Below are 24,817 nucleotides of genomic sequence, written 5' to 3'. Positions count from 1 at the left end.
GCAGATGGCTGTCTTCTCGCTGCGTCTTCACCCTGGAGGGGGCAGGAGGCAAGCCCCCTCGTGACCTCATCTCTGCCTAGTCACCTCCCAATGGTCCCGTCTCCAGGTACCGTCCTACTGGCAGTTAGGGCTTCAACATATATGCATTTGAGAGTGGACACAATTTAACCCATAGCAGCGATGCGAATCTTTGTTTTAGCTAGACCCTCATTTAACATTTTCTATCCTTTATTCATTTTTGCTGGAATATTTTAAGACAGGATTATCATTTTACAAACTACATATAACCACAATGCTATTGGATCAGTGATTTAACGGGTGTGCCACAAGAATTTTTAAAATGTGCAATACCTGACTATTTAGTCAGTGGCACTGACCTCGTTTCCCTTAGATTGGCACATAAAATAAAATAAAAAGAACAACAACAGCCAACACAATAGCCATTGCTTGTGAACGAATAGGAAATGTACCCTTTTTCAGTCAGATTGGCAAAAAATATACATATATATATATATATGTATGTATGTATATTTGGTGTGCTGCAGAATTTTAGTAATTAGTTTATCTGTGTCATGAGACGAAAGAGGCTGGAAATTGCTGATCAAGGTAGCACTGAAAATTAGATCTAGACTTGAGATCAAAACTTCTTACTGGAATAGTTCATGGGTAGTCCCATAAGCTTCTTACTGCCTCACTTCAAGAGGCGCATGATTCCTGGTCGCCCCACTTTTACAGATGCTAAGATTGGTCTGTGGGTTCTGATGTTACCAACCTTCTCCATTCATTATGAACTTCCCTTCAACCTTTTGTCTTCAGGTCCCAGCCTCTAAGGATGCTCCGTGCCCAGATCCATTGTTTTGTTAGGAGTTGTAAAACAGTGATTTCCTAATGCTGCCATTTCTTCTGAATTTAATTGCTGGTATTCTTCAATAAAAACAAAACAAAACAAAAAAAAACTTCCCTTCGTTAACTACTTGTAGCTCTAGCCTAGAATTCTGAAGCAGGTGGGCATAAAAAAAGTACCGTTGATTTATGCCATCTGTCCCAATATCTAAAGCCACTCCTCTGTAGTGACCTGCCCCAACATCTCCACTCTGCTCCTCAATGCTAATCCCCTAGCAATCCCCTCTCTAAGGGCAGACAGCAATGTGCACCTCACAGGGTCGTTACAAAGACTGCATGAGACCAAGAATGTCAAGCATGGGACCTAGCACTTACTTTTATGACATGATTAGCTGTGTTTTAGCTCTAAGACAGCAAACATCTCTCTCTCCACTCTTTGTTAGATGGAGTGGTTTGGTTGTGAGTGTGTGTTTCTCCCACCCCCACCCCCAGCCAAGCCCCAAGGAAAAGATTACAATAGAGATCTCATATTCTGAAAATTTTTCAAGTCCCCTCCTCAGGAGCACTGATGGGGATAAAGATCTTTCCGAGAGGTTTGTGTTTCTTATCAGGGCCATCAGCAGCCCTCCGAGGGGACACGGAGGGCAGGTCAGGGCATATATAACCAGCAGCTCTCACCCATCACTGCATGCTTGAAACTTGCTCGTTCCTGAGGACGTGAGCCCAAGAAGAAAGCATGAAGTGGATTGGGTTCCTCAGCCTGGTGGCCCTCTCAGAATGCTTGGTCACGTAAGTGTGGGGACTGCAGGCAGCATCAGCTCTTTTCTGGGCTCTTTCTCACTGTCCTCTTGGTCTTCCACCATCCAGGGGTAAAGAGGGGAATGCAACCATCCCTTGTCTTAAAGTCCAAGTCTCCATGCATTGATGAGTAGCTTCCCTTGTGCACTGTGGGGCCCAGGACTCTTGGCACAGGCCTGGGGGCTTACACAACTCCCGGTTGCCCGTGGGCTATGTGAATGGTGCTCCCCAGAATTGTTCAGTGCCCGATCTGTGTCGCCATAATTGTGGTTCTGTCTGGGGACAGAATTTCTCTCGAATTTGCATCTAGGTCTTCTCCCTAGTCTCTCTCCGTTTCCATGTGCACATATCTCTGGGTCTCTATCTCTGTATCTCTCTCTTCTATCTCTCCACCTCTGTGGATGTCTCAGTATCTGCAGAACTCTCTGTGGGGTGTTTTTCTATTTTGGTTCTTTCTCGTTTCTCCACCCTCTGAATTTTCCTAACTTACTCCTCATCTCTCAGCCTTCCCTTCTGCTTGAACCCTGGAGAAAGATCAGGAGGGATACTTCTGGGCCAGTGTCGCCTTCTCAAGCGGTGTGACCGCAGCCCAGTCACAACTCCCTGCACTTCCGATTCCTCCCCTATAAGAGGAGAAAGCGATGCCCACTCCGCCTCCCTCCTCGAGAAGCCCTCTGACAGCTTCTTCGGGAAAGAGACAGCGAGATGATGATAGCGATGGTGATGGCCATCCTGGTCCAGGTCCTCACGTGTCAGGTGCATTTTACCTGTCACCTCACTGAATTCCCAGAACATTCTGTGTGAGGGGGTATTATCATTCCACTCCTTTACAGATGGGGAAACTGAGGTTCCAAATGATCATATGGCTTACCCAAGGTTACAGCAGAACCTGTATTCAAGCCTAGGTCCGTTGCCATGGTCTTTCCATTTTGTTAGGTGGCCTGCCCTGATAATAAGATGACATTTATAAAAAGATACTTGGAAACTACACAATGTGATTACAAAGCAAGGCGTGGCGGTTACGTTAAAACATGGGGCAGTGAATTGTTGTCTTGTCTGTTTTCCTTTCCCAATGAAAGAATCCCTCTGACGAAGATCAAGTCCATGCGAGAGACTCTCAGGGAGAAAGACCTGCTGAAAGATTACCTGGAGGAGCATCCTTACAGCCAGGCCTACAAGTTTCTGCACAGAGAGCCGGGAGCAACTTCGGCGCCCATGAGGAACTACCTGGACGTGAGTGTGGCGGGGTAGCACTCCACAGCCCCCCCTAGAGTTCTGGTCAGGCAGTGGGGTTCATCTGGAAGTGGGAGCCAGGATGCTGGGGCCGGGGCTCCTGTGGGCACTGGCCCAGCTGGGGAACAGGGATCCTGTCCCCAGAGGAGAAGGCATTCCCACCCTCAATGCTTGCTTGGTCTGTGGTGACTGCATCCAGCAATGACCAGGTCGTAGGTAAACATATATTTCCGTGCCAATGATACATCATTGTGCCGTGAACCACAGTACTGGTTTGGCAGATTCTGTTCCTTCTGAACCAGACAAACCACTGAGTAATAGTTGAAGGGTAAGCCATGTCTGATCAAATGACAAAGCTAACTGTGAATGGAGTTTGATACCCCAGGCAGAGGAAGTTCAGCCTCCACAGCCCCAGTAATTGAGCCTCCACGGTGTGTGAGGTTATAATACACTAATATTATGGTTATGGTTATTGTTATTGATAACAGAGTGTCTCGTCACCTCTGCAAGAAGATCCAAGCAGAGAGTTAATAAATGTCAAATAAAAAATGTGTGATACTGACATTATATGTTTAAAGTTTGGAGGAAGTGGTCTGGGGTAACCTAGGGGGGCTTTCTGGAAGAAGAAGCACAAGTTGGGCCATACGGGTGAAAGGATTTAGAGAGCTGTGTGCGAGCCTGGAGAACTTTTAAAATGAAGGCATCAGCCTGAGCAGTGGCTGTGAGACACGGGAGTTGGAAAGTGATTTCAGGGGACACGGGGTACCCTGACAGAGGCAGGGACCCTGGGGGTCAGGGGTGGCCAGGGCAGCCAGGCCTGACCCATGCCCCCCCCTCGCCCCGGCAGCTGTATTACGTTGGCAGCATCCGCATTGGAACGCCCCCTCAAGAGTTCCAGGTCATCTTTGACACAGGCTCAGCGGACCTGTGGGTGCCCTCCATCTACTGCTCCAGTCCTGCCTGCCGTGAGTGCCCCCGAGCCCCGCCTCAGCCCCTGCCCCCCCCCCCCCCGCCCTCGGCCGTCCCCAGCCCCTCTGCAGTGTCCCTGAGCCCTGCCTCAGCCCCTGCCCCCGCCCTCGGCCCCCAGCCCCTCTGCAGTGTCCCTGAGCCCTGCCTCAGCCCCTGCCCTCGGCCCCCAGCCCCTCTGCAGTGCCCCCGAGCCCCGTCTCAGCCCCTGCCCTCGGCCGCCCCCAGCCCCTCTGCAGTGCCCCTGAGCCCCGCCTCGGCCCCTGCCCCCGCCCTCGGCCACCCCCAGCCCCTCTGCAGTGCCCCTGAGCCCCACCTCAGCCCCTGCCCCGCCCTCGGCCCCCAGCCCCTCTGCAGTGTCCCTGAGCCCCGCCTCGGCCCCTGCCCCCGCCCTCGGCCGCCCCCAGCCCCTCTGCAGTGCCCCTGAGCCCCGCCTCAGCCCCTGCCCCCGCCCTCGGCCCCCAGCCCCTCTGCAGTGCCCCTGAGCCCCGCCTCAGCCCCTGTCCCCGCCCTCGGCCGCCCCCAGCCCCTCTGCAGTGCCCCTGAGCCCCGCCTCGGCCCCTGCCCCCGCCCTGGGCCGCCCCCAGCCCCTCTGCAGTGCCCCTGAGCCCCGCCTCGGCCCCTGCCCCCGCCCTCGGCCGCCCCCAGCCCCTCTGCAGTGCCCCTGAGCCCCGCCTCAGCCCCTGCCCCCGCCCTCGGCCCCCAGCCCCTCTGCGGTGCCCCTGAGCCCCGCCTCGGCCCCTGCCCCCGCCCTCGGTCACCCCCAGCCCCTCTGCAGTGTCCCTGAGCCCCGCCTCGGCCCCTGCCCCCGCCCTCGGCCACCCCCAGGTCCTCTGCGGTGCCCCTGAGCCCCGGCTCGGCCCCTGCCCCCCGCCCTCGGCCGCCCCCAGCCCCTCTGCAGGCCGACAGACACGCACCCTCTGTGTCTGCAGTCAAACACAGCACCTTCGACCCTCGGAAGTCCTCGACCTTCCAGAAAACGAACCAGCCCATTGAGCTCCACTATGGATCTGGGAGCATGACGGGAGTGCTGGGCTACGACACCGTGCAGGTACTGCGGGGGTGCCGGGAAGCAGGGCTGGGACACCGTGCACATACGGCGGGGGTGCAGGGAGGCAGGGCTGGGACACCGTGCAGGTACTGTGGGGGCGCGGGGAGTGCTGGGCTACGACACCGTGCAGGCACGGCGGGGGTGCAGGGGGAGTGCTGGGCTACGACACCGTGCAGGCACGGCGGGGTGCGGGGAGGCAGGGCTACGACACCGTGCAGGCACGGCGGGGTGCGGGGAGGCAGGGCTGGCTGGGAAGTCAGCAGGAAGCACCCATCTTCCCCAAAGTCTCCCAGTGGCTGGCCACCCACCCTTGGGTGGGTCTGCGTCCCTTGGGGGGATAGTGCCCCTACGGACCAACTCCCAGAATCGCTAACCCGGAGCATGGGCGTGGTGCTGAAGAGGGTTAGTGGTGTGGATTTGCAGCTCTTTTTCCCTGTAGTGAGCTCAAGGCTGATTTTTCTGGGAGCAAGGAGAGGCGAGGAAAACCCCGTTTTATATTCTCAGAAAGTGCCAGGCACTGTGCTGGGCACTTTCACTGTAACAATTTGTTTAATCCTGCTACAACCCCATGTGGTCGGCACTACTGTTACCTCCAGTCTGCAGATGAGGGAGCTGATGTACAGAGAGAGAGCCCTAGGTCCCACCCCTGGTAAGCAGCAGAGCTCGGATCTGAGTCAAGACATGCAGGGGTGGGGTATTTTGGGGGAGAGAGCGGAACTGATCTGGGGTCCCCGTGGGCTGCTGAGGGCTCCAGATGGCAGAGCAAGGGAAGCAGGGTCCATGGATGCAGGCGGGCCCTGATACAATGGTTCTTACTTTTGAGGGTCTTCGAGAATCTAACAAAAACTGGGGGCTGCCTCCCCAAAGTGCCTGAGCACATGCACACACACATGCGCACACAGGCGCACACGCGCACACACACCAGAAGCGGCCGACTTTTCACAAGGACTCTGGTGGCTCTATTGTACAACCGGTTTCTGTCTCCCGGGGAATGTGAAATCCACAGTGATTTGCAATGAACTCCCTTCATTCCTGTCGTCAGATCGTGACAACGCCAAAAAAGGAGATGGTCCTGCTCGCTGCTCGATTGGTCCTCAGGTGGCCACCCCTTGGTTCCGCTCTGAGTCTCGGTTTCCCCAGCTGTAGAGGGGACAAAGCACGCTCCACTAACCAGCCGGCGTTAGCAGGAGGAGCGGGTGTTGGCTGAGCCCCCCCCCCCCCCCCCAGTGCACAGTGCACAGTGCATTCCTACTCCGGCACGTGATGGCCAAAGGCCGCCCCGAGGCACAGCCTTGGTTCCTGGGATGCTGGTGGCATCTCTCTACCCACCTCCACCCCAGCCCCGCCCAGCGCAGCCCTGCTTCCCAAATCTTTACACGACATCACCCCTTCCCCCACAGATCGGGGAACTTGTCGACACAGCCCAGGCGTTTGGCCTGAGCAGGACAGAGTCCAGCAAGTCCTTGGAATATGGGGCTTTTGACGGCATCCTGGGCCTGAGCTACCCCAACATTGCCCTCCGAGGTACCCTCCCTGTCTTCGACAACATGTGGAAACAAGGCCTCATTTCTCAGAACCTTTTTGCCTTCTACTTGAGCAGGTAAGTCTGGGCTGGACAAGCTGCAGGGTGCTTTCGGCTGGATGAAAAATGATGGATGACTCGATCCATGAGTTTCCTGAGCGATAACTTAGTTCAGGGGTCAGCCAACGGCGGTCTGGCGCCACATCTGGCCCACCCCCCACTGGTCCCCCTCACCACGGGCCCTCTCTCTGTTCCCCCCGTCCCACCCTCAGCAACGAGAAGAAGGGCAGCGTGGTGATGTTCGGCGGAGTGGACCACTCTTACTACAAGGGAGACCTCAAGTGGGTGCCGGTGACCAAACAGGGCTACTGGCAGATATCTGTGGACAGGTAAGCCCCTCCCTCTGAGGGCTGCACCAGTGCGCCCGGGCACAGATGCACCAGACGTGCCCAGACACGCACACCAACATGGGTTCGTCCCTCCTGACCGGAGTGGGCCTGCATCATGGAGCATGATGAGAGGGACAGGCCTGGGGACCGAGCCGTCTGGGAAGAGGCCCATGGGGGGGGGGCTGCCCCCACCATGCTGTGGGGGAGCTGCAGTGAAGGGGTGGAGGTCAATGCCACCCATCTGGACAGGGTCATGACAGGGTGACTGACCATCCCCAGGTCCCCAGCACTGAGGGGGTTCCCAGTACACAGGACTGAAAAGAGGCAAAGTCCTGGGCCAACCAGGAAGGCTGGTTGCCCTAGGGAGACTCTACCAGCAGTGGAGAGATGTCAGCTTCATTCTGGAGACCTGAAAGCAAGTCATACCAAGGGCTACCCACCCCATCCCTGTCCTCGACACCAGTGGGGCACCAGAGGGTGTGACAGAGACACAGGAAGCTGGGGATTCGAGAGCGGCCTGAGAACAGGGGGCAATCATTGATGGGATGCTGTGTAATACTATCAGACGAAAGTTTACAATGTCCTTTGGAGGCTCACATCCTGCCCCTGGGCTCGCTCAGGCAATGCTTGGCCAGGGGCCTCAGTGCCTGGGAAATGGGGTGGGGGCGGGGAGGGGAACAACACTCAACTCCCTTGCCGCCACGCTGAGCATCTGCTTCCCAAGAGAACCTCCATCTTCACTGTGTGGCTTTGACAACCAGTCACACACCAGATGCCTGTTTCCAGTTGACCCTCATTCCTTCACTGAGCATTCACTGAGCAAACATATATTGAGCATCCTCTCTGTGCTGGGCACTTGAGGGAGGCACTGAGGATACGACTTGCTTTCCCCAACTAGTAGGACAGATATGCATGAGACAGCAAGTCACAGAAATCATAAATTACCACTCTGATGCACGCTAAAAGCGAGAAAGGGGTATGCTGAGCGTGACCAAGAAAGGAGCTGACTTATTCTCAGGGGAAGACTTCCTTAGAAAGTAGCAATTAATCTGGAACCTGGAGGATAGGAGAAATTAGCCAAAGGGGATAAGGGCTATTGTAGAAGGGGGACCAGCAAGTACAAAGGCCCTGAGGCACAAAAGAACACCGTGTAGTCAAAAATGAAAATGAATTCGAAGAAGGTCAGTGTGACCAGAATAAGTGGAAACAGAGTACATGAGCTGAAAGACTGTTCTGGAGGTAGCCGGGAGGGGCTGTAGTGGGGGCACCCTGCACAGTGAGCCTGTGCCTGCTTTGTCCTCCTGTTTCTCAGCATCTCCGTGAATGGGAAGGTCATTGCTTGTGATGGTGGCTGCCAGGCCATTGTCGACACTGGGACCTCATTGCTGATTGGCCCACGTTACTCTGTATTCAACATTCTGAAGACCATCAACGCCTGGACCACCAAAACTGGCGAGGTGAACTGTCATGCCACAGGGTTGCCCCGGGCTCTCCACACGCAGACGGATCAGCTGGCCAATATTCTCTCTCTCTCTCTTTCTCTAACAGCACATCGTCAACTGCAACGCCATCAACACCCTACCTGACATCGTCATCACCATCAATGGCATCAGGTACCCAGTGCCAGCCAGTGCCTACATCCGGCAGGTGAGGGGCCAACCCTGGGGGCTGGTTATCAAATCTAGGACCGGGACTGGTGGAACCCATCAGGCTATGCTGGAAGAGGCCACGCCATGCCATTGCAGATGCTGCTGAGCCCCCCCCCCCCCCCCCGCTGGGAGGGCACCTCCCATAAAACGAACCTCTTGACAGTTAAGGGCAGTCTAGGGCATCCATCGTCCTCAAATAAATACCGAGCAACCACGCCACGCTGGCCGAGTGCTAGGTTCATGGAGGGAGGGGGGACATGAATGGCTTCCGCCCGCAAACGGCTTCAGTTCAAGCAGGGCACTGACATGAAAGAACCTGGAAAGGCAGCTGCGGCAATCTCAGAAGTAGGCAGAGGAATCGGGACAGGTGGGGCTGACTGGGGACAGTCCCCATGTGTGCTTCCACCGTAATTGTGAGCTGTGTTCCCTTCCCATCTCAAAAGTGCCTTAATTTGGATGATAAATCGTATGGTTGCCCAATCCTAAATTGCAAATGCCCCCCGCTGAGCCTGAATTCCCCCCGCTGTGAAACGGGGTAGCAGCTCCTCCCTTTGCGGGATGGTGAGACATGGACATGAATAAAGGACACACAGTGACCACGCAGCACCTGGCACATAGTTGACGCTTAATAAATGTCAGCTCGCCATGGGAAGTTCAGAGGTGGCTTGAATGTATTCAAAGAAGGAAGAGAGGAATTTCACTCATTCTAAGCCCCCAGATGCACGGAAGCACAGGAAGGCCCGCCTAGGCCAAGGCAGGTCGACCCTGGACTCCATACACACGGCTCCTCAGAGAGCTGTGCCGAGGGGCGCCCGCGTAGACCCAGTGTGATGAGAGCTAAAGACACAGGGCGCTCCGGGGAAATCAGCCCACCGGCCTGGAGTAGCCGAGGAGGGTGGACATGGGTCCGGGAAGGCTGCCCAGACGTGGCTGAGCTCAATCTTCAAGAATGAGGAGCACGAAAGAGAGAAGGAGAAGCATTCTCTGCAGAGGAAACGGCTGGAGCATGGGTCCAAAAAAAGGAAAGACACAGCGGAGTGTGGGGGAACTATAGGCAGTTTTGGTCCTGGGTAGGCACCCCACTTCTGCCCCTGCAGAAAGAGCCCCGTGGCCCACAGGAAAGCAGGGAAAGAAAGCTGAGAAGCTGCCGGCTCTGGATACTGAAGTGGGCAGCAGGTGAGGTGCAGCCTGACTGCTCTGTGTTTCCTTCTCCTCCAGAGCGACGTGAACATCTGCTACAGCAACTTTGAGGACACTTTGGGCAACCTTGATCTCTGGATCCTGGGTGACGTCTTCCTGAGGCTGTACTTCACCGTGTTTGATCGGGCCAACAACAGGGTTGGCTTGGCTCCGGCCGTGGAGTAAACGCTGGCCCCGCTCCGGGAAGGAGCCCGGCCCACCCCAAACATCTCAATACAACACGGACCCCCGCGGCGTTCCTGCCCAGGAAACCAGCCGGAACTGTGTCTGGTGCTCTGCAAAACCCAATTCTCCAGGGAAAATAAAGGTTCTCACCTTCAATGGAGACTCTCTTGGGGTCTGGGAAGTCAGGCAGGACTCTAAAATCCAGTCTGGACCACAAGTGAGAGACGCCCAGCTCCGACTGGAAGGATGCAGGAACCAGAGCAGATCCAAAGAGCTTGGAGGCCGGACCCAAGAACTCAGACCCCATCAGCTCACTCTTTCTCCCCCCCCGCCCCCTCTCCCTTCTCTCATCTGTGACTCTCTTCTGCTGAGCTTTCTGTTGTCGGCCTCTCCACGTGGTGAAGCGCCGTGCCCCTGCCTGCCTGATGTTTTACATCCTTAAGGCATCCAACTGGAAAGGAGAGAGGCTCAGAAAAGAGCAGTCCCTTTGTGCCCGGCCTGTGGTGGCGCAGTGGGTAAAGTGACAACCTGGAACGCTGAAGTCGCCAGCTTGAAACCCTGGGCTTCCCCGGTCAAGGCACATACGAAAAGCCGTCAGTGAACAACAAAAATGAAGCAACTCTAAGGTGATACTTTTTGCTACCCCCACATCCTCTTTCTGTAAAATCAATAAATTAAATCTTTTTTTATTTTTATTAATTTTAATGGGGTGACATCAATAAATCAGGGTACATATATTCAAAGAAAACATGTCCAGGTTATCTTGTCCTTCAGTTATGTTGCATACCCATCACCCAAAGTCAGATTGTCCTCCGTCACCTTCTATCTAGTTTTCTTTGTGCCCCTCCCCCTCCCCCTCCCCTCCCCCCTCTCCCTCTCCCCCCTCCCCCCGTAACCACCACACTCTTGTCCACGTCTCTTAATCTCGTTTTTATGTCCCACCAATGTATGGAATCATGCAGTTCTTGGTTTTTCCTGATTTACTTAGTAGACTAGTGGGCGTTCCAGCTTTCATGATGGGCCAATCGCGGCGCTGTTTGGTTGCACGGTAGGGACCAGGTTGACCAGCACTGCAAAAGTGGGCGGTTTTTATAAAAAGTTTGACGACCCCTGTGTGCCACATCTTCTTTATCCAGTCTTCTATTTTTTTTTTTTTTTTACTGTGATTAAAGCCTTTAAGCAAACTCTTGGCCAATACAACAACAATCCATAAAAGAGTAGTGTCCTGCCCTGGCCGGTTGGCTCAGCGGTAGAGCGTCGGCCTAGCGTGCGGAGGACCCGGGTTCGATTCCCGGCCAGGGCACACAGGAGAAGTGCCCATTTGCTTCTCCACCCCTCCGCCGCGCTTTCCTCTCTGTCTCTCTCTTCCCCTCCCGCAGCCAAGGCTCCATTGGAGCAAAGATGGCCCGGGCGCTGGGGATGGCTCTGTGGCCTCTGCCTCAGGCGCTGGAGAGGCTCTGGTCGCAACATGGCGACACCCAGAAAGGGCAGAGCATCGCCCCCTGGTGGGCAGAGCATCGCCCCTGGTGGGCGTTCCGGGTGGATCCCGGTCGGGCGCATGCGGGAGTCTGTCTGACTGTCTCTCCGTTTCCAGCTTCAGAAAAATGAAAAAAAAAAAGAGTAGTGTCCTTAACATGTTCACCAAGTCCAAGTTGGCACCAACACCATTCCAGATCCCTGCAAATGCAACCCAACCCCAGTTCAGTTCATTGGGAGCTGTCACAAGGAGCAGGAGTCCAGGAAAAGTCTACATCTAGGAAAAGTCCGCATGGCCCTGGAATTGTTGTCACAATTCTATACTTTGCAGCTCATGTCCAAGTCCCAATGACCGCTGCTTCTAGCTGGTAATGATTCAGGTAAACTGGAAAAGCCATCTGCAGCATGCGTGGAGATGGAGCCTCTGTTCTCCTCTGCCTGGAGAGATGAGACCACGTTGCTTTTCCCTGGAGCTCTGCGACTGTGGCTTGGTAAAGAGAACCTTGGGATATACTAAGCTGAGTGGCAAAAGTAAATTCATAATAGAAGTTGGCAAAAGGGGGAAAGAGAGCTCCAAATTAGGAGTAGGTCCCAGCCTGAAATATGAGTGGAGCATTGAGGTAGGAGGAATAAATTAAATCTTAAAAAAAAAAAAAGAGCAGTCCCTTTTACCATGGCCTAGGTTCTGATCAGCATCAGGGGAGGCGCAAGAGGGCTGGAAGCAGAGCTGGTGAAGGGCAAGGGGGTGGGGTCAGAACCCACACTTTCAAACCAACAGCACAGATCATGACCTGGGCTTCAGGGAGAACTGCTGTTTTCTAGAACTCTTTATCCAAGTAGGCCTTCCTGGAACCATACACCACGTCTCTCTTGGTCAGAAACCAGCATTTACCCAACCTGCTATCACAATCAGAGCAATCAGAATAGCTCCAGTTGATGACCTGTGCCATCCCCCTGTCCCCATGACCCCCTGCAGGGAGGGTAACCTTTCCCCCATTGTACAAGATGAGAACAGTCTCCTCTGATCTTCTGTCTCCAGCACTGGGTGCCAGCTACATAGTAGGCCCTCAGTAAATACATGTGGACTAAATGAATGGCTGCATTGTCAGGTGTTCCCTGGAGCACACTGCAGCAGCTGTGTCAGGAGACCCCCCTGGTGGCAGCACGGCTCACTGTCATTATCTCAACCATAAAAGGTCAGGGTTACTCCCCTGAAGGAGTCTGAGGCCGGGGCCAGACTGCTCCTGGGGTTGTATGTGTACAGCCTGAGCCACCAACATGAGGATCAGTTCTCATCTTCAAAGGAAAACTCTCCCCCGCCCTCCACTCTTATCCTTTCCCAATTGCAGACCAAAGAGATTTCTAGGCTTTGGTAAGAGAAAATGTGGGGGGGGGGGAGCTCTTGAACAATTCTTGTCACAGTGTAAATTGGTACAATCTTTTTGGAGATAATTTGTCCTCAAATATGTCTGGCCTTGGTCCCAGCAATTTTGCTTCCAATATTTATGGTAAGGCAAGAGTCAGAAATGCCTGCAAACCTGAATGAGCAAGGGTGTCATTCTCAGAGTGTCTTATAAAAGGGAAAACCTGGAACATTCCAATGTCCATTAAACATAGTGTCCACAGCATAGCCAGACCATCATGCAGCCACCTTAAAATCATGTTTTAGAAGAATGTTTAATGTTATGAGGAATCATTTTAACGTGACATTAAGAGAAAAGAACAGAATTCAGAACAGCATGACCACAGGTTTGCTAAGCACCTGGAAGACAGGGCAGCATTCTGGCCTGGACACACCGGAGCTCCTCAGTCTGGGTTCAAATCCCAGCTCTGACACGCACATCCCAGTCACGTGACCATGGATAAATTCATCTCTGGACATCTGCTTTCTTTCTGTCATTTTGAGATAAGATTAGTTCCTCCCTCATCAATCATCAGGGATATGCAAATCAAAATGACAATGAGACATCGCCTCACACCTGTTAGGATGGCTACTATTAAAAAAAAAAGTCCACAAGTGTTGGTGAGGATGCGGAACCTTGTACACTGTTAGTGTGAATGTACAGTGGTACAGCCATTGTAGAAAACAGGATGGAGGTTCCTCAAAAAAGTTAAAAACAGAATTTGTATAAGACCCAGCAATCCCACTTCTGGATATTTATCCAAAAGAATTAAAATCGGGATCTCAAAGAGATGTCTGTACTGTCGTGTTTCTTACAGCGTTATTCACAATGACCAAGAAGTGGAAACGACTTCAATGTCGGTCAGCAGATGAATGGATGAAGAAAATACACAGGCAATGGAATATTATTCAGTCATGAAAAAGAAGAAAATCTTGCCATTTGTGACAACAGGGATAGAACTCGAGGGCTTATGCTGAGTGCACTAAGCCGGTCACAGAAAGACAAATACTGAATAATCCCACATACATGAGGTATCTTAAGTAGTCAAACTCTTAGAAGCAGAGAGTGGAGTGGTGGTTGTCAGGAGTTCAGGGAAGGGGGGAATGAAGAGTTGCTATTCGACAGGTATGATGTTTCAGTTATGCAAGATGGATGCGTTCTAGAAATCTGTTATACAACATTGTGCCCATAGTCACCAACACTCTCCTGTGCACTCAAAATTTGGTGAAGAGGGTGGATCGCATATTAAATGTTCTTAACACAATAAAAATTAATTAAGAATAAAAAAAATAGTCTCTTCTAGTTGGGGGAAAGGGCAGGGTTTGGAATGGGGGTTGACTGCTAATGAGTATGGCATTTCTTCTTAGGGTATCAAAACCATTCTAAAATTAAATTATGAGATAGCTGTCCAGCTCCGTGAATACACTAAAACATACTAAGCTGTACGGCCTGAAATGATAGAATTTATGACATGTGAAATATATCTCAATCAGACTATACAAGTACTATATATAAAATAATAACAGGGAAAAATAGTCCCCACCTTCTTGGTCTATAATGAAGATTCAATGCATTAATCTATGGAAAACCTTTGGGACGGTGCCTGTCACATAATAGCATGCGTTATTACTAACGTCACACATCCAACAGAAAAAGATCAAATGTATGTAACAGTGGTTATACTCAGGAGGCAGCAGTATGGGAAATTTTTCCTTTCATCCTATACTTTTTTTTTTTTTCAGTGATGGCTTTTAAGAATAAGGGAGAGCTAAGAATTATTCTCTAAAAGACAAGCTTCCCGCGGAGAGAGGACCGCATATGTCTTTGCTGGGGTTGCCTGCTGCAGCAGGTCAACTCCCACGGAAAAAAGCCTTTCGGAAACAGATGGCAAAGGGCTGACATCTAGTGGTCAAGATGGGTAATATGTTCACACCCACATAGGTTTACCCTAGTGGACCTGCCTGCTCATTGTTCCGTGTACTACTTAAACAACTATTTAGCAACATAAGACCACAGTCACATCAACTTTCCTACGTTTAGACCTGCTGATCCCACTTTGAAAAATAGGTATATTTATATATAGAGAGAGAGATTTAGCTATAAATTATAATATTAGCTATAAATATTTCCCAGGGAATATTTGGAGACTACCCTCGTATTAACAGCAGGGAAATTATTCCCTGGAAGGAATATGTTTTATGTTTTTGGCTCTTAATGTGATGAATGTAGCCTGATCGGTGGTGGTACAGTTGATGGAGTGTGGATCTGGGACACTGAGGTCCCAGGTTCAAAACCTGAGGTCACCAGCTTGAGCACGGACTCATCTGGCTTGAGCACGGCCCGCAGGCTTGGGCAAGGGATCATCAACATGATTCCATAGTCGCTGGCTTGAGCCCAAAAGTTGCTGGCGTGAAGTCCAAGGTTGCTGGCTTGAGCCCAAGGGCACTGGCTTAACAAGGGGTCACTGGATCAGCTGGAGCCCCCAGGTCAAGGCACGTAAGAGAAAGCAATCAAAGAACAACTAAAAGTGACACACTGCAAGTTCTCATTTCTCTCCCTTTCTGTCTCTCCTTCCCTCTTAAAGAAAAAGGTGATGAATATGAACCATGTCCACTGAGGAAAGAGTGGAGATAGGGAATATAGAAAACAAAGTCACTTTAACCAAGCTACTAAAAGTATTAACATTATCAAGGCTGAGGCATGAGGAAAGATTCTGCTTTTGTTCTCACTAGCCTGGGAACTAGTTAAACTTTGTTGAAGCTTCCAGTCCTGCATCAATGCCTGGATATACACCTGGACATATAACTGACCTTCAGATAATCCCCTGACTACCCCTTGTAGGACTCAGGTACTCAGACCACCTGACATCACAGCCGGATGAGATCAGAACCCCTGGAATCCATCCTCCAGACTGCCTGCCATCTGACTGATAATCCGTCCCAAACAAAGAATACGGGACTCATCATTCACAGAAATGTACTTTTTTTTTTTTACAGAGACAGAGAGTCAGAGAGAGGGATAGACAGGGACAGACAGACAGGAACGGGGAGATGAGAAGCATCGATCATTAGTTTTTCGTTGCGCATTGTGACACCTTAGTTGTTCATTGATTGCTTTCTCATATGTGCCTTGACCGCGGGCCTTCAGCAGACCGAGTAACCCCTTGCTCGAGCCAGCGACCTTGGGTCCAAGTTGGTGAACTTTTGCTCAAACCAGACGAGCCTGCACTCAAGCTGGAAACCTCGGGGTCTTGAACATGGGTCCTCGGCATCCCAGTCCGGCGCTCTATCCACTGCGCCACCGCCTAGTCAGGCGGAATGTATTTTTTGCTATTAAGAACTTTTAACTTTTTCTTCTTTCTTTGGGACACTTCTGGGTTTTTGCCCAGCTGTGTTCCAAGTTTACAAACTCTAAGACCCTTGAAGAAAATCTCACTCACTTATTTCTTGCAAATCCACCAGATTTTTTTTTTTAGTTTGTTCAACACCATATACAGAAAAGGGAAGCCCATGTACACCTGAAACTGATATACAATAGTGTTGTATGCAAACTGTAATAGAAAAATAACATTAAAAATAATAGCAATAATAATTGCCTGTCATACAGTGCTATTTTGTAGAAGGATGCAATATATCATAAAAAGAATTGTTTTTAATTAAAATAACTGGTCAGGGAAAGTACAGCCCAAATGGCAGCCACAAACACGCCCATTGTTTCCCTTCATCTTTCAGATCTATAGTCTGTCTGATGGTCCCTCTTCAGTGGTCCCTCCATCTGAAATGTCAATCCCCTCCAACACTCCCTGTCCCCTTCCATGATTTCCCTTCCCTCCGCACTGTCATTTCACATATTATATAACTTATTTCTTTGTTCTGTGATTATCTGTTTCCTGCCCTGGAGTGTAAACTCAAGACGACAGCGATTTGGTTTGTCTTGTTCTTTGAGTGGTCGATCCCCAGTGCCTAAATCGGGGATGGAAATAAAGCAGATACTTAATAAGTATTCAGGGGATAAATGAGTGCTATGTGAAATCAATGTTAAGAAAACACCGTGTGATAGGTTCACCGGAAGGACAAGTCTGCAGAAGCAAGCAGTGTGGACATTGCCAGCTGTATCCGTCTATATCAGTTTGCTCAGGCGCTGTAACAAACCCCACAGGCGGGGCGGCTTAAACAACAGAAATGTATTTTCTCGCAGTTCTGAAGGCTAGAAATCCGAGATCAAGGTGTCTGTAGGGAATTCCTTCTGAGGCCCCTCTCCTTGGCTCGTAGGTGGCTGTCTTCTTCCAATGTTCTCACATGGTCTTTCCTCTGTGTGTATGTTTGTCCTAATCTCCTTTTCTAATAAGGACACCAGTCAGATTGGATTTGGGCCCACCCTGGTGACCTCATTCAATCTCAATCATCTCTTGACGGAACCTACCTCCAAATAGAATCACATTCAGAGGTGTGTGGGTTAGGACTTCAATATGTGAATTTGGGATGTACAATCCAGCGCTTAACACTGAGAAGGACAGGGGTTGTGGCTGGTGTTGCCTGTACACCAGCAGTGTGATCTCAGAGCCTCCAGCCAGGCTCAGAAGCCTCTCTGCTTAGCCAAGCTTCAGAAGCATTCCTGAGGTCAGCTTGGGTGTTTAGGGCTCAACCATCTGCTCGACATCTACTCTGTGCCCGGTTCCAATCCCTATAAAACTGGAAGGGGGAGCACACTACTGGGCTGATTTCAACTTCCAACTTAGATATTATTAAAACATCTCATATGCCCCCTCCTCTATGAAGGCCTCCTAGATGTCTCCTGGAAGTGAGCTCTTTTACCTAAACGACCCATAGCACCTGGTCTTTTCCATATCCCGCTCCAGGTCACGGTGGGTGATGCAAGGCAGGGAACGGGACAGAGGACGGTGACAAAGCCTTCTACTGGGATTTGTAGCCTCCCCCTCCCCCACCCCACCCCGGGCAGAGGCGTGGAGACCCTGAAGTTGTTGCTGCTGCAGGTCCTTTGGGCAGGGAAGGCTGGCGTCCCAGCTGCTTCAAGAATGACTTTGTCCATCTGGAGCAGGAGGCCCCGGGACAAGGGTTTTAAATACCCCTCCACCACACCCCAGCTCCCTCCCTCCACTGTAACCAAACACAATAGTCACAGGTCGTAAGCCAGGACCCAGGTCCCCAGCAGAAGGCAGAGGGCTGAGGTCAGATCAGATTGGATCGGTAAAGGCAGAGAGGATCAGGTCCAGAGGCTCGCTTTCCAGGGAGTAAGGTGGCACGAGAGATACGGAGGACAAAGGAGCTGGGGCCCCGGGGGGCGGCACTGTTATCAGAGGGACCTTGACCTTTGGCCCACCATCTCCAGCAGGTTCTTGCCGGGCCCAGGACAGGTTCAGCTCAGGGGGGCCACCATGAGGAGGAGCTTGGGGCTGCAAGGGGCAGAGGGAGCCTTCTGAGAACCCCTTTGTTCCCGCCGTGGGACTGCGGGCCAATTCCTTGGTTACCCTCCAGTCCCTGGGAATTTTCCATACCCCAGTTATTATCTCTGCCCTCTGCCAGCCCACTCCCAGGTTTCAAACGCTTCCTCATCTGCTTCCAGTCAACCCCTGCTCTGCCCAGTCTGAATTTCTGCTTCCTCCAAGCCCTTCCCTTGCCTTTCACCCAACCCTTTCTGAGGGCGACCAGCCGGGTTGTGGGCGGCTGGGGTTGAGGCTCTAGGCCATGCCTCTCCTTCCCGGGGACGCCCCATGGGCACATCCCTGATCCCAGTAAGCACTGCCTCCTCTCTGTTTCCTGTCTGCCCACGAGAGCTTGGACTACACCGCCCAGTGCCCTTCCTGCTCCAGGGCCCACAGAGTTGGGGCTATCGGGGTCCAAGATGGTCCTCACTCCCCATGCTCCTGGCCCTTGAGGGCAAGTGGGCTCCTGCTGTCCCTAGGGTTAACTTATTCATTCATTCAACCAATCATTCATTCAATCCATCATTCCCTCATTCACATATTCATTCACTTAATTAACGTGTATGGAAGGTCTAATCTGCACCAGCTGCCAAATAGCAACCCAGATTCTGCTTACATACCTCCCACGGAGCAGAGCTCACTACCCATAGGTCGTTTTATTCATAATCAACGATTTCATTTGCTGAGGCAGAACTTCTTCCCCTGTCAGGGCCCCAGAGATGGGCTCTGGGAGGTCTGAAATTGGGTGTGCATTTCTGTGTGTCTTCCTGGGAAGAGGTCCTGAGCTTTCACCGCATTCTAAGAGGCAGTAAATGCTTGCAAGTGTGGGCTCAGGATCCAGACAGCCTGCCCTTGAACCCCAGCTCCGGCCCCTGCCTGCAGGGTAACCTCGAACCGTTCCCGAATCTCCTTGCATCCCCCCAGAAACACGTGAACAAGGGGAGTACCTCCGTCACAGGGTCATTGAATGAGACAATTCACAGAACCCACGGCCTTTATACGTGGCAGCCATTATGTTCACAGGCCTCTGTGCCTTACTGTCATCGGTGTGCTCTGCTTCCTTGTCCTGGTGACTTGTCCGGGTAGAAGGGGCTCCGTTCCACCTGCCCCAAGGAGATGAACTGTCCCCTTCCCCGTGTGCCCCTTGCCAGCCCTGGGGGGTCTGGAAGCCTAACTAGGAATTCATTTTCCTTGGTAAATGATGAGGAGTTAGAGCCAGAACGAAGGGACTCCCCACTCCTCCATCGTTTTCGTAGTGAAGCATAACAGACATGTAAAAGTATGCTTAAAGCCTATACAATTGAACACATTTTCATAATACACACAAATAACCGCACCCGGGTCAAGAAATAGAACATGGCAGCCCTGAAGCCTCCCACATGTCTCCATTCAAGACAGCGTTCCCCCCCATGACCCCAGGAATCTCTCAGGTCCCGTAGGACAGGCACAGTCAGCATCATGACACGCTGAGCAGGACGCCAGCTCGGCCTCTCGCTTCTCTGCACTGTGGGCCTGCTGCTGAACCTCTCTGAGCCTCAGTTTACCGGCTATAAATCTGTAAAATGGTGCCATTTAGTCCTGTATCTGTCGTGAGGAGAGGCCACATGGGTACTTGGCATGGCACATGTACATGCCCGACACCTGCGGGCAGATTATCATTCATCTGAATGGGGAAAGCTAGAGGGGAGAAATTTTCTCAGGGTGAGGAGCAGGAGAGCGCTCACCTCTGCACCCCAGACTCCAAAACTGTGAGTAACGTAGACACACAGGAGGGAAGGGTTTGAAGAGCACCTGTTTCAGAGGTTTTTCAAATTGCGTTCCTGTGAGTCCCAGGGTTCCGTGACAATGTCCTGCGGGGCTAGTGGGTCTTCCTCCGCTCCGCGTCTGAGAACTTGGTTCTTCTTTTCTATAATGGCATCGCATGCAAGTAAGGTTTTGTGCAAAGATGATGTGCTACTAAAAAATTAAATCACTACTGCAAACTTCTGCAAATTGTAATAAATGACAACCTCATTTTTTATTGCACCAGAGACTTGCAGGTACTTCCTAAGAACACCGACAGATGGCCGACATGCACATGAAAAGGCACTCAACCTTCTAATTCATCGGGAAACCCACATTGGAACGACAGGGAGTATCTCCTTATACCAGGGGTCCTCAAACTTTTTACACAGGGGGCCAGTTCACTGTCTCTCAGACCATTGGAGGGCCGCCACATACAGTGCTCCTCTCACTGACCACCAATGAAAGAGGTGCCCCTTCCGGAAGTGCTGCGGGGGCGGATAAATGGCCTCAGGGGGCTGCATGTGGCCTGCGGACCATAGTTTGGGGATGCCTGCCACCAGAACGGCTGAGATTGAAGTGATTGACATACCAAGTGTGACAAGGATGTGGAGCAACTGGAACTCTCCCTCCCTCAAAAAATGACACCACCCTCTCTGGAAAACTGTTCTGCATTTTCTGCTCATGCCAAACACATGCCGGCCCTATGATCTAGCAATTCCACTCCTGGGTTACCCCCAACAGAAACGCATGCATGCGCTCACCCAGGGGCATGGACTAGAATGTTCAGAGCAACGCTGTGCTTAAGGAGCCCACACTGGAAGCTACTCAAATGCCAATCGACCGGAGATGAAAGGGATCAACAAAATGTCAATTTACACAGAGGGATGACATACAGCAATGAAAACAACCGCTTTGTGACAACACGCAGCACCAAGGAGGCTAGACACAGAAGTGCGCTTGCTATATGGTGTGCCATTTCCCTAAAGTACAAAAACAGACCAAATCAATCTTCGCTGTTCAAAGTTAGAGTGTGATTATGCTTGACTTGGGCAGTGGGTGTGTAGCCGGAAGGGAGCCTGAGGGAGCTTTGAGAGTCCTTGTAACGTTGTTTCTTAATCTCGTAGTGGTCACATGGCTATGTTCCGTGTGTGAAGATCAATCAAGCTATTCCTTATGACACGTATTTTTCTGTGTGCATATTATATTTCAAGAAAAAAATATTTTTTAAATGATGATACTGACTTATAAGAAATCCCTTGGAAAATACACAAGCACTTCATTCACCTTTAGAAAGTAATTTGCAAAAAACAGTGTGTATTGTGCTGTGTGGTTCCATTTTTTAAGTAAATCAATATGTTCACTTACGGCATTAATGGTGGATAGTTCTGGGCAGTGGGATTAGGTTGTTTAAAAATTTTTATTGGCCCTGGCCGGTTAGCTCAGTGGCAGAGCGTCGGCCTGGCGTGTAGGAGTCCTGGGTTTGATTCACGGCCAGGCACACAGGAGAAGCGCCCATCTGCTTCTCCGCCCCTCCCCCTCTCCTTCCTCTCTGTCTCTCTCTTCCCCTCCCACAGCCAAGGCTTCATTGGAGCAAAAGTTTCCCCAGGCGCTGAGGGTGGCTCTGTGGCCTCTGCTTCAGGCGCTAGAATGGCTCTGATTGCGGCAGAGCGACGCCCCAGATGGGCAGAGCATCGCCCCCTGGTGGGCGTGCTGGGTGGATCCCGGTTGGGCGCATGTGGGAGTCTGTCTAACTGCCTCCATTTCCAACTTCAAAAAAATGCAAAAAAAAAAATTTTATTTACCTATAAATAATCTGCAATGAACATGCATTATTTGTATCCTTGGGCCAAAAGTGTTGTTACAAATTTGATTTTAAAAACCCATGCCCATTTCTGGAGAAACGCTGCAGGTCTGGGCCTGGGGAGTGGGGACATGTTCTCTGTGTTTCTGGAAGACTCTGTGCCCGGGGTAAGACCTCGGCAAAAAGAAAGCTCGCAGGGGACCGGCCGTCCCTGCTCCTACCGGACCAGCTCGATAACACTTATCTCACGTAAGGGCTCCATCCTGGTCTCGCCATTCTGGGTTGTTTAGATTGCGTCCCATGGCTTGATTTGATATGTTCACAGAACATTTTCTGAACACCTGCGCCCTTGGCTGGAGCTGCCCTCCGTGAGTGATGCAGTTCCCAGTGCCCCTCAGAGCCGGGTGCCAGGTGGAGCTAATAGCAAAGTAAACGTTGCTGTCTAATCTCTCCGCCAGGCCGGTCTGGCACGGTCAGATTACACGGCTTCCCTGCTGGCAGCCACCGTCAGCCCTGGCTGATGATCAGCCCCCATGGAGAGAGTGCACAGTCCTAGGATTCCACCTTTCCTCCCAAGAGTTCGTCTGGGGACAGGGTAGAACGGCTTCTCTGCGTGGCCCCTGGCATGCCAGCTGCAGCCATCACAGAATGTCCGCCTTACACTTTAACCGATGGGCAGAAACCAGGTGGATGTGTGTGGGCCCAGAGGACAAGACTCTCCCAAGACCAGGGCCTTCTGTGACCTCAGTTCTTAGTCCTGTCTGTATCACTTCTTAGTTATGCGACCCTGCGCTGATCACTTAAACCTTCTGAACTGTGTCTGTAGGACTAATGCAAGAATGATAATTTTTTTAAAAGCTCATGTATCTCAAAGCACTCAGAAAAGCAAGGAGAGCCGCGGAAATGCAAGCCTTGTTGTAGCGACAGAGGTCTGCAGATTAGCAGACGGACGATACCCCCGCCCTCCTCTGATCGCTGACATCGTCTGTGTAGAACGCCACGTTGCCGGGCACTGACACGGCCCCAAACGGAGGCAGCCAGGTGGATCTCTGTGGAGTTGTCTATATTAATTTTCTATTGCTGGTTACGAACTGACACAAATTTAGCAACTTAACACAACTCACACTGATTACCCCAGTTTCTGTGGGTCGGGAATCCAGGCTCCATCTGGCTGGGTCCACCGCTTCAGAGCCTCTCACGGGCTGCGGGTGGAGGGATGTGGTTTCACCGGAGGCTCACGTGGTTGTGGACTCGTTCCTTGTGGATGGTCAGATGGGGCCTCAGTTCACCACTGGCTGTTGGCTGAAGGTTCTGCTCTCTGTTCCTTGTCACGTGAGCCTCTCCATGAGGCAGTCGCTTCATCAGAGCCAGCAAGTGAGACAGTCTGTACAGAGACAGAAGTGACCACCCCATATAATATAATCACCAAAGGGACATCCCATCTGCTTTGCCACATCCTGTTGGGTAGCAGGCAGTCCCTGCACGTGCTCAGAGGGAGGGGCTACCAGGCGCATGATTCCCCGGAGGCAAGGATGACTGGGGACCATCATGGAGTCTGCCGTACACTCAGAATTGGTGCCACCAAGCAAGCCAGCCTCCCCCAGGATGTTTACATCTCTAAAGTGGGAAGACATCTATCTTCACCGATCCAAGAGCTTCCCATTACTGTGATCCCGAGACCTGTCTGAGTGGAAAGGAAAGAAGCCTCCCCTCTGCCCTCTCTGGAGCCAACGACAAAGTCCTTGAAGGCACGGCCTATGCCTGTCCTGCTCGTGGGTGCACCGCCAGCCGCTGGAGCATGCCTACCCGGCACAATGCCGGTGCATGATAAAACCGTGCCGAATGAATGTGTGAACGGGGCACATAAACAGAGTCCTACAAATGTTGCCTTTTGAGTCTGGCCTCTCTCATCCAGTGTGACGCTCAGAAGATTCGCCCAGGGGGTCATTCGTGCAATGCCGAGCCCTCTCCCATCGTAAGGCTGCGCATCATGGCCCCTCTATCCGGGGGCCAGCTGAGGGAAATTAGCATCGTTTCCAGTGTTTTGGCAATTAGGAAAAACAATTTTGTAAACATTGTACACCGGTCTTTGTGGGGACGTATGCTTTTCATTTCTTTTGAGTAAATACCCAAGAGGCAGATTGCTGGGTCACATGGTAAGTGCCCGTTGACTTCGTGAGAGACGGCGAAACTGCTTCTCCACCGTGGGCTGTGCCCACTCGCAACGGAGGAGCGCTGCGCTGCTCAGTGTCCTCCTGTGGACTGAGCATCGACAGGGTCACTGTAGCCGCTCCAAGTGCACGGCTCCTTCACACTCAACGTTTCATCCTCGCCACCGCCCTACGAAACCGACCCATTTCACAGATGAGAACACTGAGTCTCAGAGAGACTGGATCACTGGCGTGGAGTCTCACAGTGATTCAGAGGCAGGGCTGGGACGCAGAGGCAGGCCCCGGAGCCAGGGCTCCTCCTCAGATTCCTCCACAGCCTCTGGGAAAAGCCAGTCGGTGGAGGAAGGAAGCAGACTTGGGGGTGACAGAGACCTGCTCTCCCGTGCCACCTCAGGCAAGCAGCGTGACTTCTCTGTGCCTCAGTTTCCTCGTCTGTAAGATGGGAGTGGTAACGTAACGTACAGGCTGAGCTGAGAGAGTAAGAGCTCACGCGCCTGGGCTTCCCCACCTCCCCTCGAGACCAAGGGACCATGTCACCCCGTGTAAGTGACCAGAATGGCTGGCACGACGTGGCATTAATTAAAACACTGCAGCACGCCACTCACGGAGGGAGATAAAGGATGAATACAGCACACGCCATGTTCTCACGGTCCATTCCCCGCCTCTCCGTGCTGACAGCCCCCTGACTCAGCCCACTGCCAACACATTGCCCTCCATTTCCAGGTCAAAAGTGCACATGAAAGACTCGGTTCTCCTTTCTCTCTTTAAAACAACAAAAAAAGGAAGCTTCATAAATGCATAACGTATATGAAACGCATAAAGAATACTGACGAACACCCATCTACCCACCACCCAGCGTAAGACACCAATTACCTTTCTTTCTTTTTTTTTTTTTTTTTACTCTTTCTGAAGTTGGAAACGG

General features: G+C 51.8%; 1 protein-coding gene across 1 annotated transcript; it reads left to right on the top strand.

Annotated features, from left to right (window-relative positions):
* Nucleotides 1–1,579: 1,579 nt before the first annotated feature.
* Nucleotides 1,580–9,816, top strand: LOC136387899 (pepsin F-like). The gene is made up of 9 exons (XM_066360010.1): nucleotides 1,580–1,632; nucleotides 2,721–2,874; nucleotides 3,722–3,839; nucleotides 4,773–4,891; nucleotides 6,292–6,491; nucleotides 6,686–6,802; nucleotides 8,115–8,259; nucleotides 8,351–8,449; nucleotides 9,670–9,816. Exons 1-9 carry the CDS (start codon nucleotides 1,580–1,582, stop codon nucleotides 9,814–9,816), a joined length of 1,152 nt encoding a protein of 383 aa, XP_066216107.1.
* Nucleotides 9,817–24,817: the final 15,001 nt, after the last annotated feature.

The sequence above is a fragment of the Saccopteryx leptura genome, chromosome 1, assembly GCF_036850995.1.
Source record: "Saccopteryx leptura isolate mSacLep1 chromosome 1, mSacLep1_pri_phased_curated, whole genome shotgun sequence".
NCBI classification, from domain to species: Eukaryota; Metazoa; Chordata; class Mammalia; order Chiroptera; family Emballonuridae; genus Saccopteryx; species Saccopteryx leptura.
Note: the sequence above shows the minus strand (reverse complement) of the source record. Positions and strands in the feature narration are given on the sequence as shown.

Coding starts and splice junctions, on each gene's coding strand:
- LOC136387899 (XM_066360010.1), top strand. CDS start 1,580: ATGAAGTGGATTGGGTTCCTCAGCCTGGTGGCCCTCTCAGAATGCTTG. Junction 6,803..8,114: donor TGGCAGATATCTGTGGACAG/GTAAGCCCCTCC, acceptor CCTGTTTCTCAG/CATCTCCGTGAATGGGAAGG. Junction 8,450..9,669: donor CCAGTGCCTACATCCGGCAG/GTGAGGGGCCAA, acceptor CTTCTCCTCCAG/AGCGACGTGAACATCTGCTA.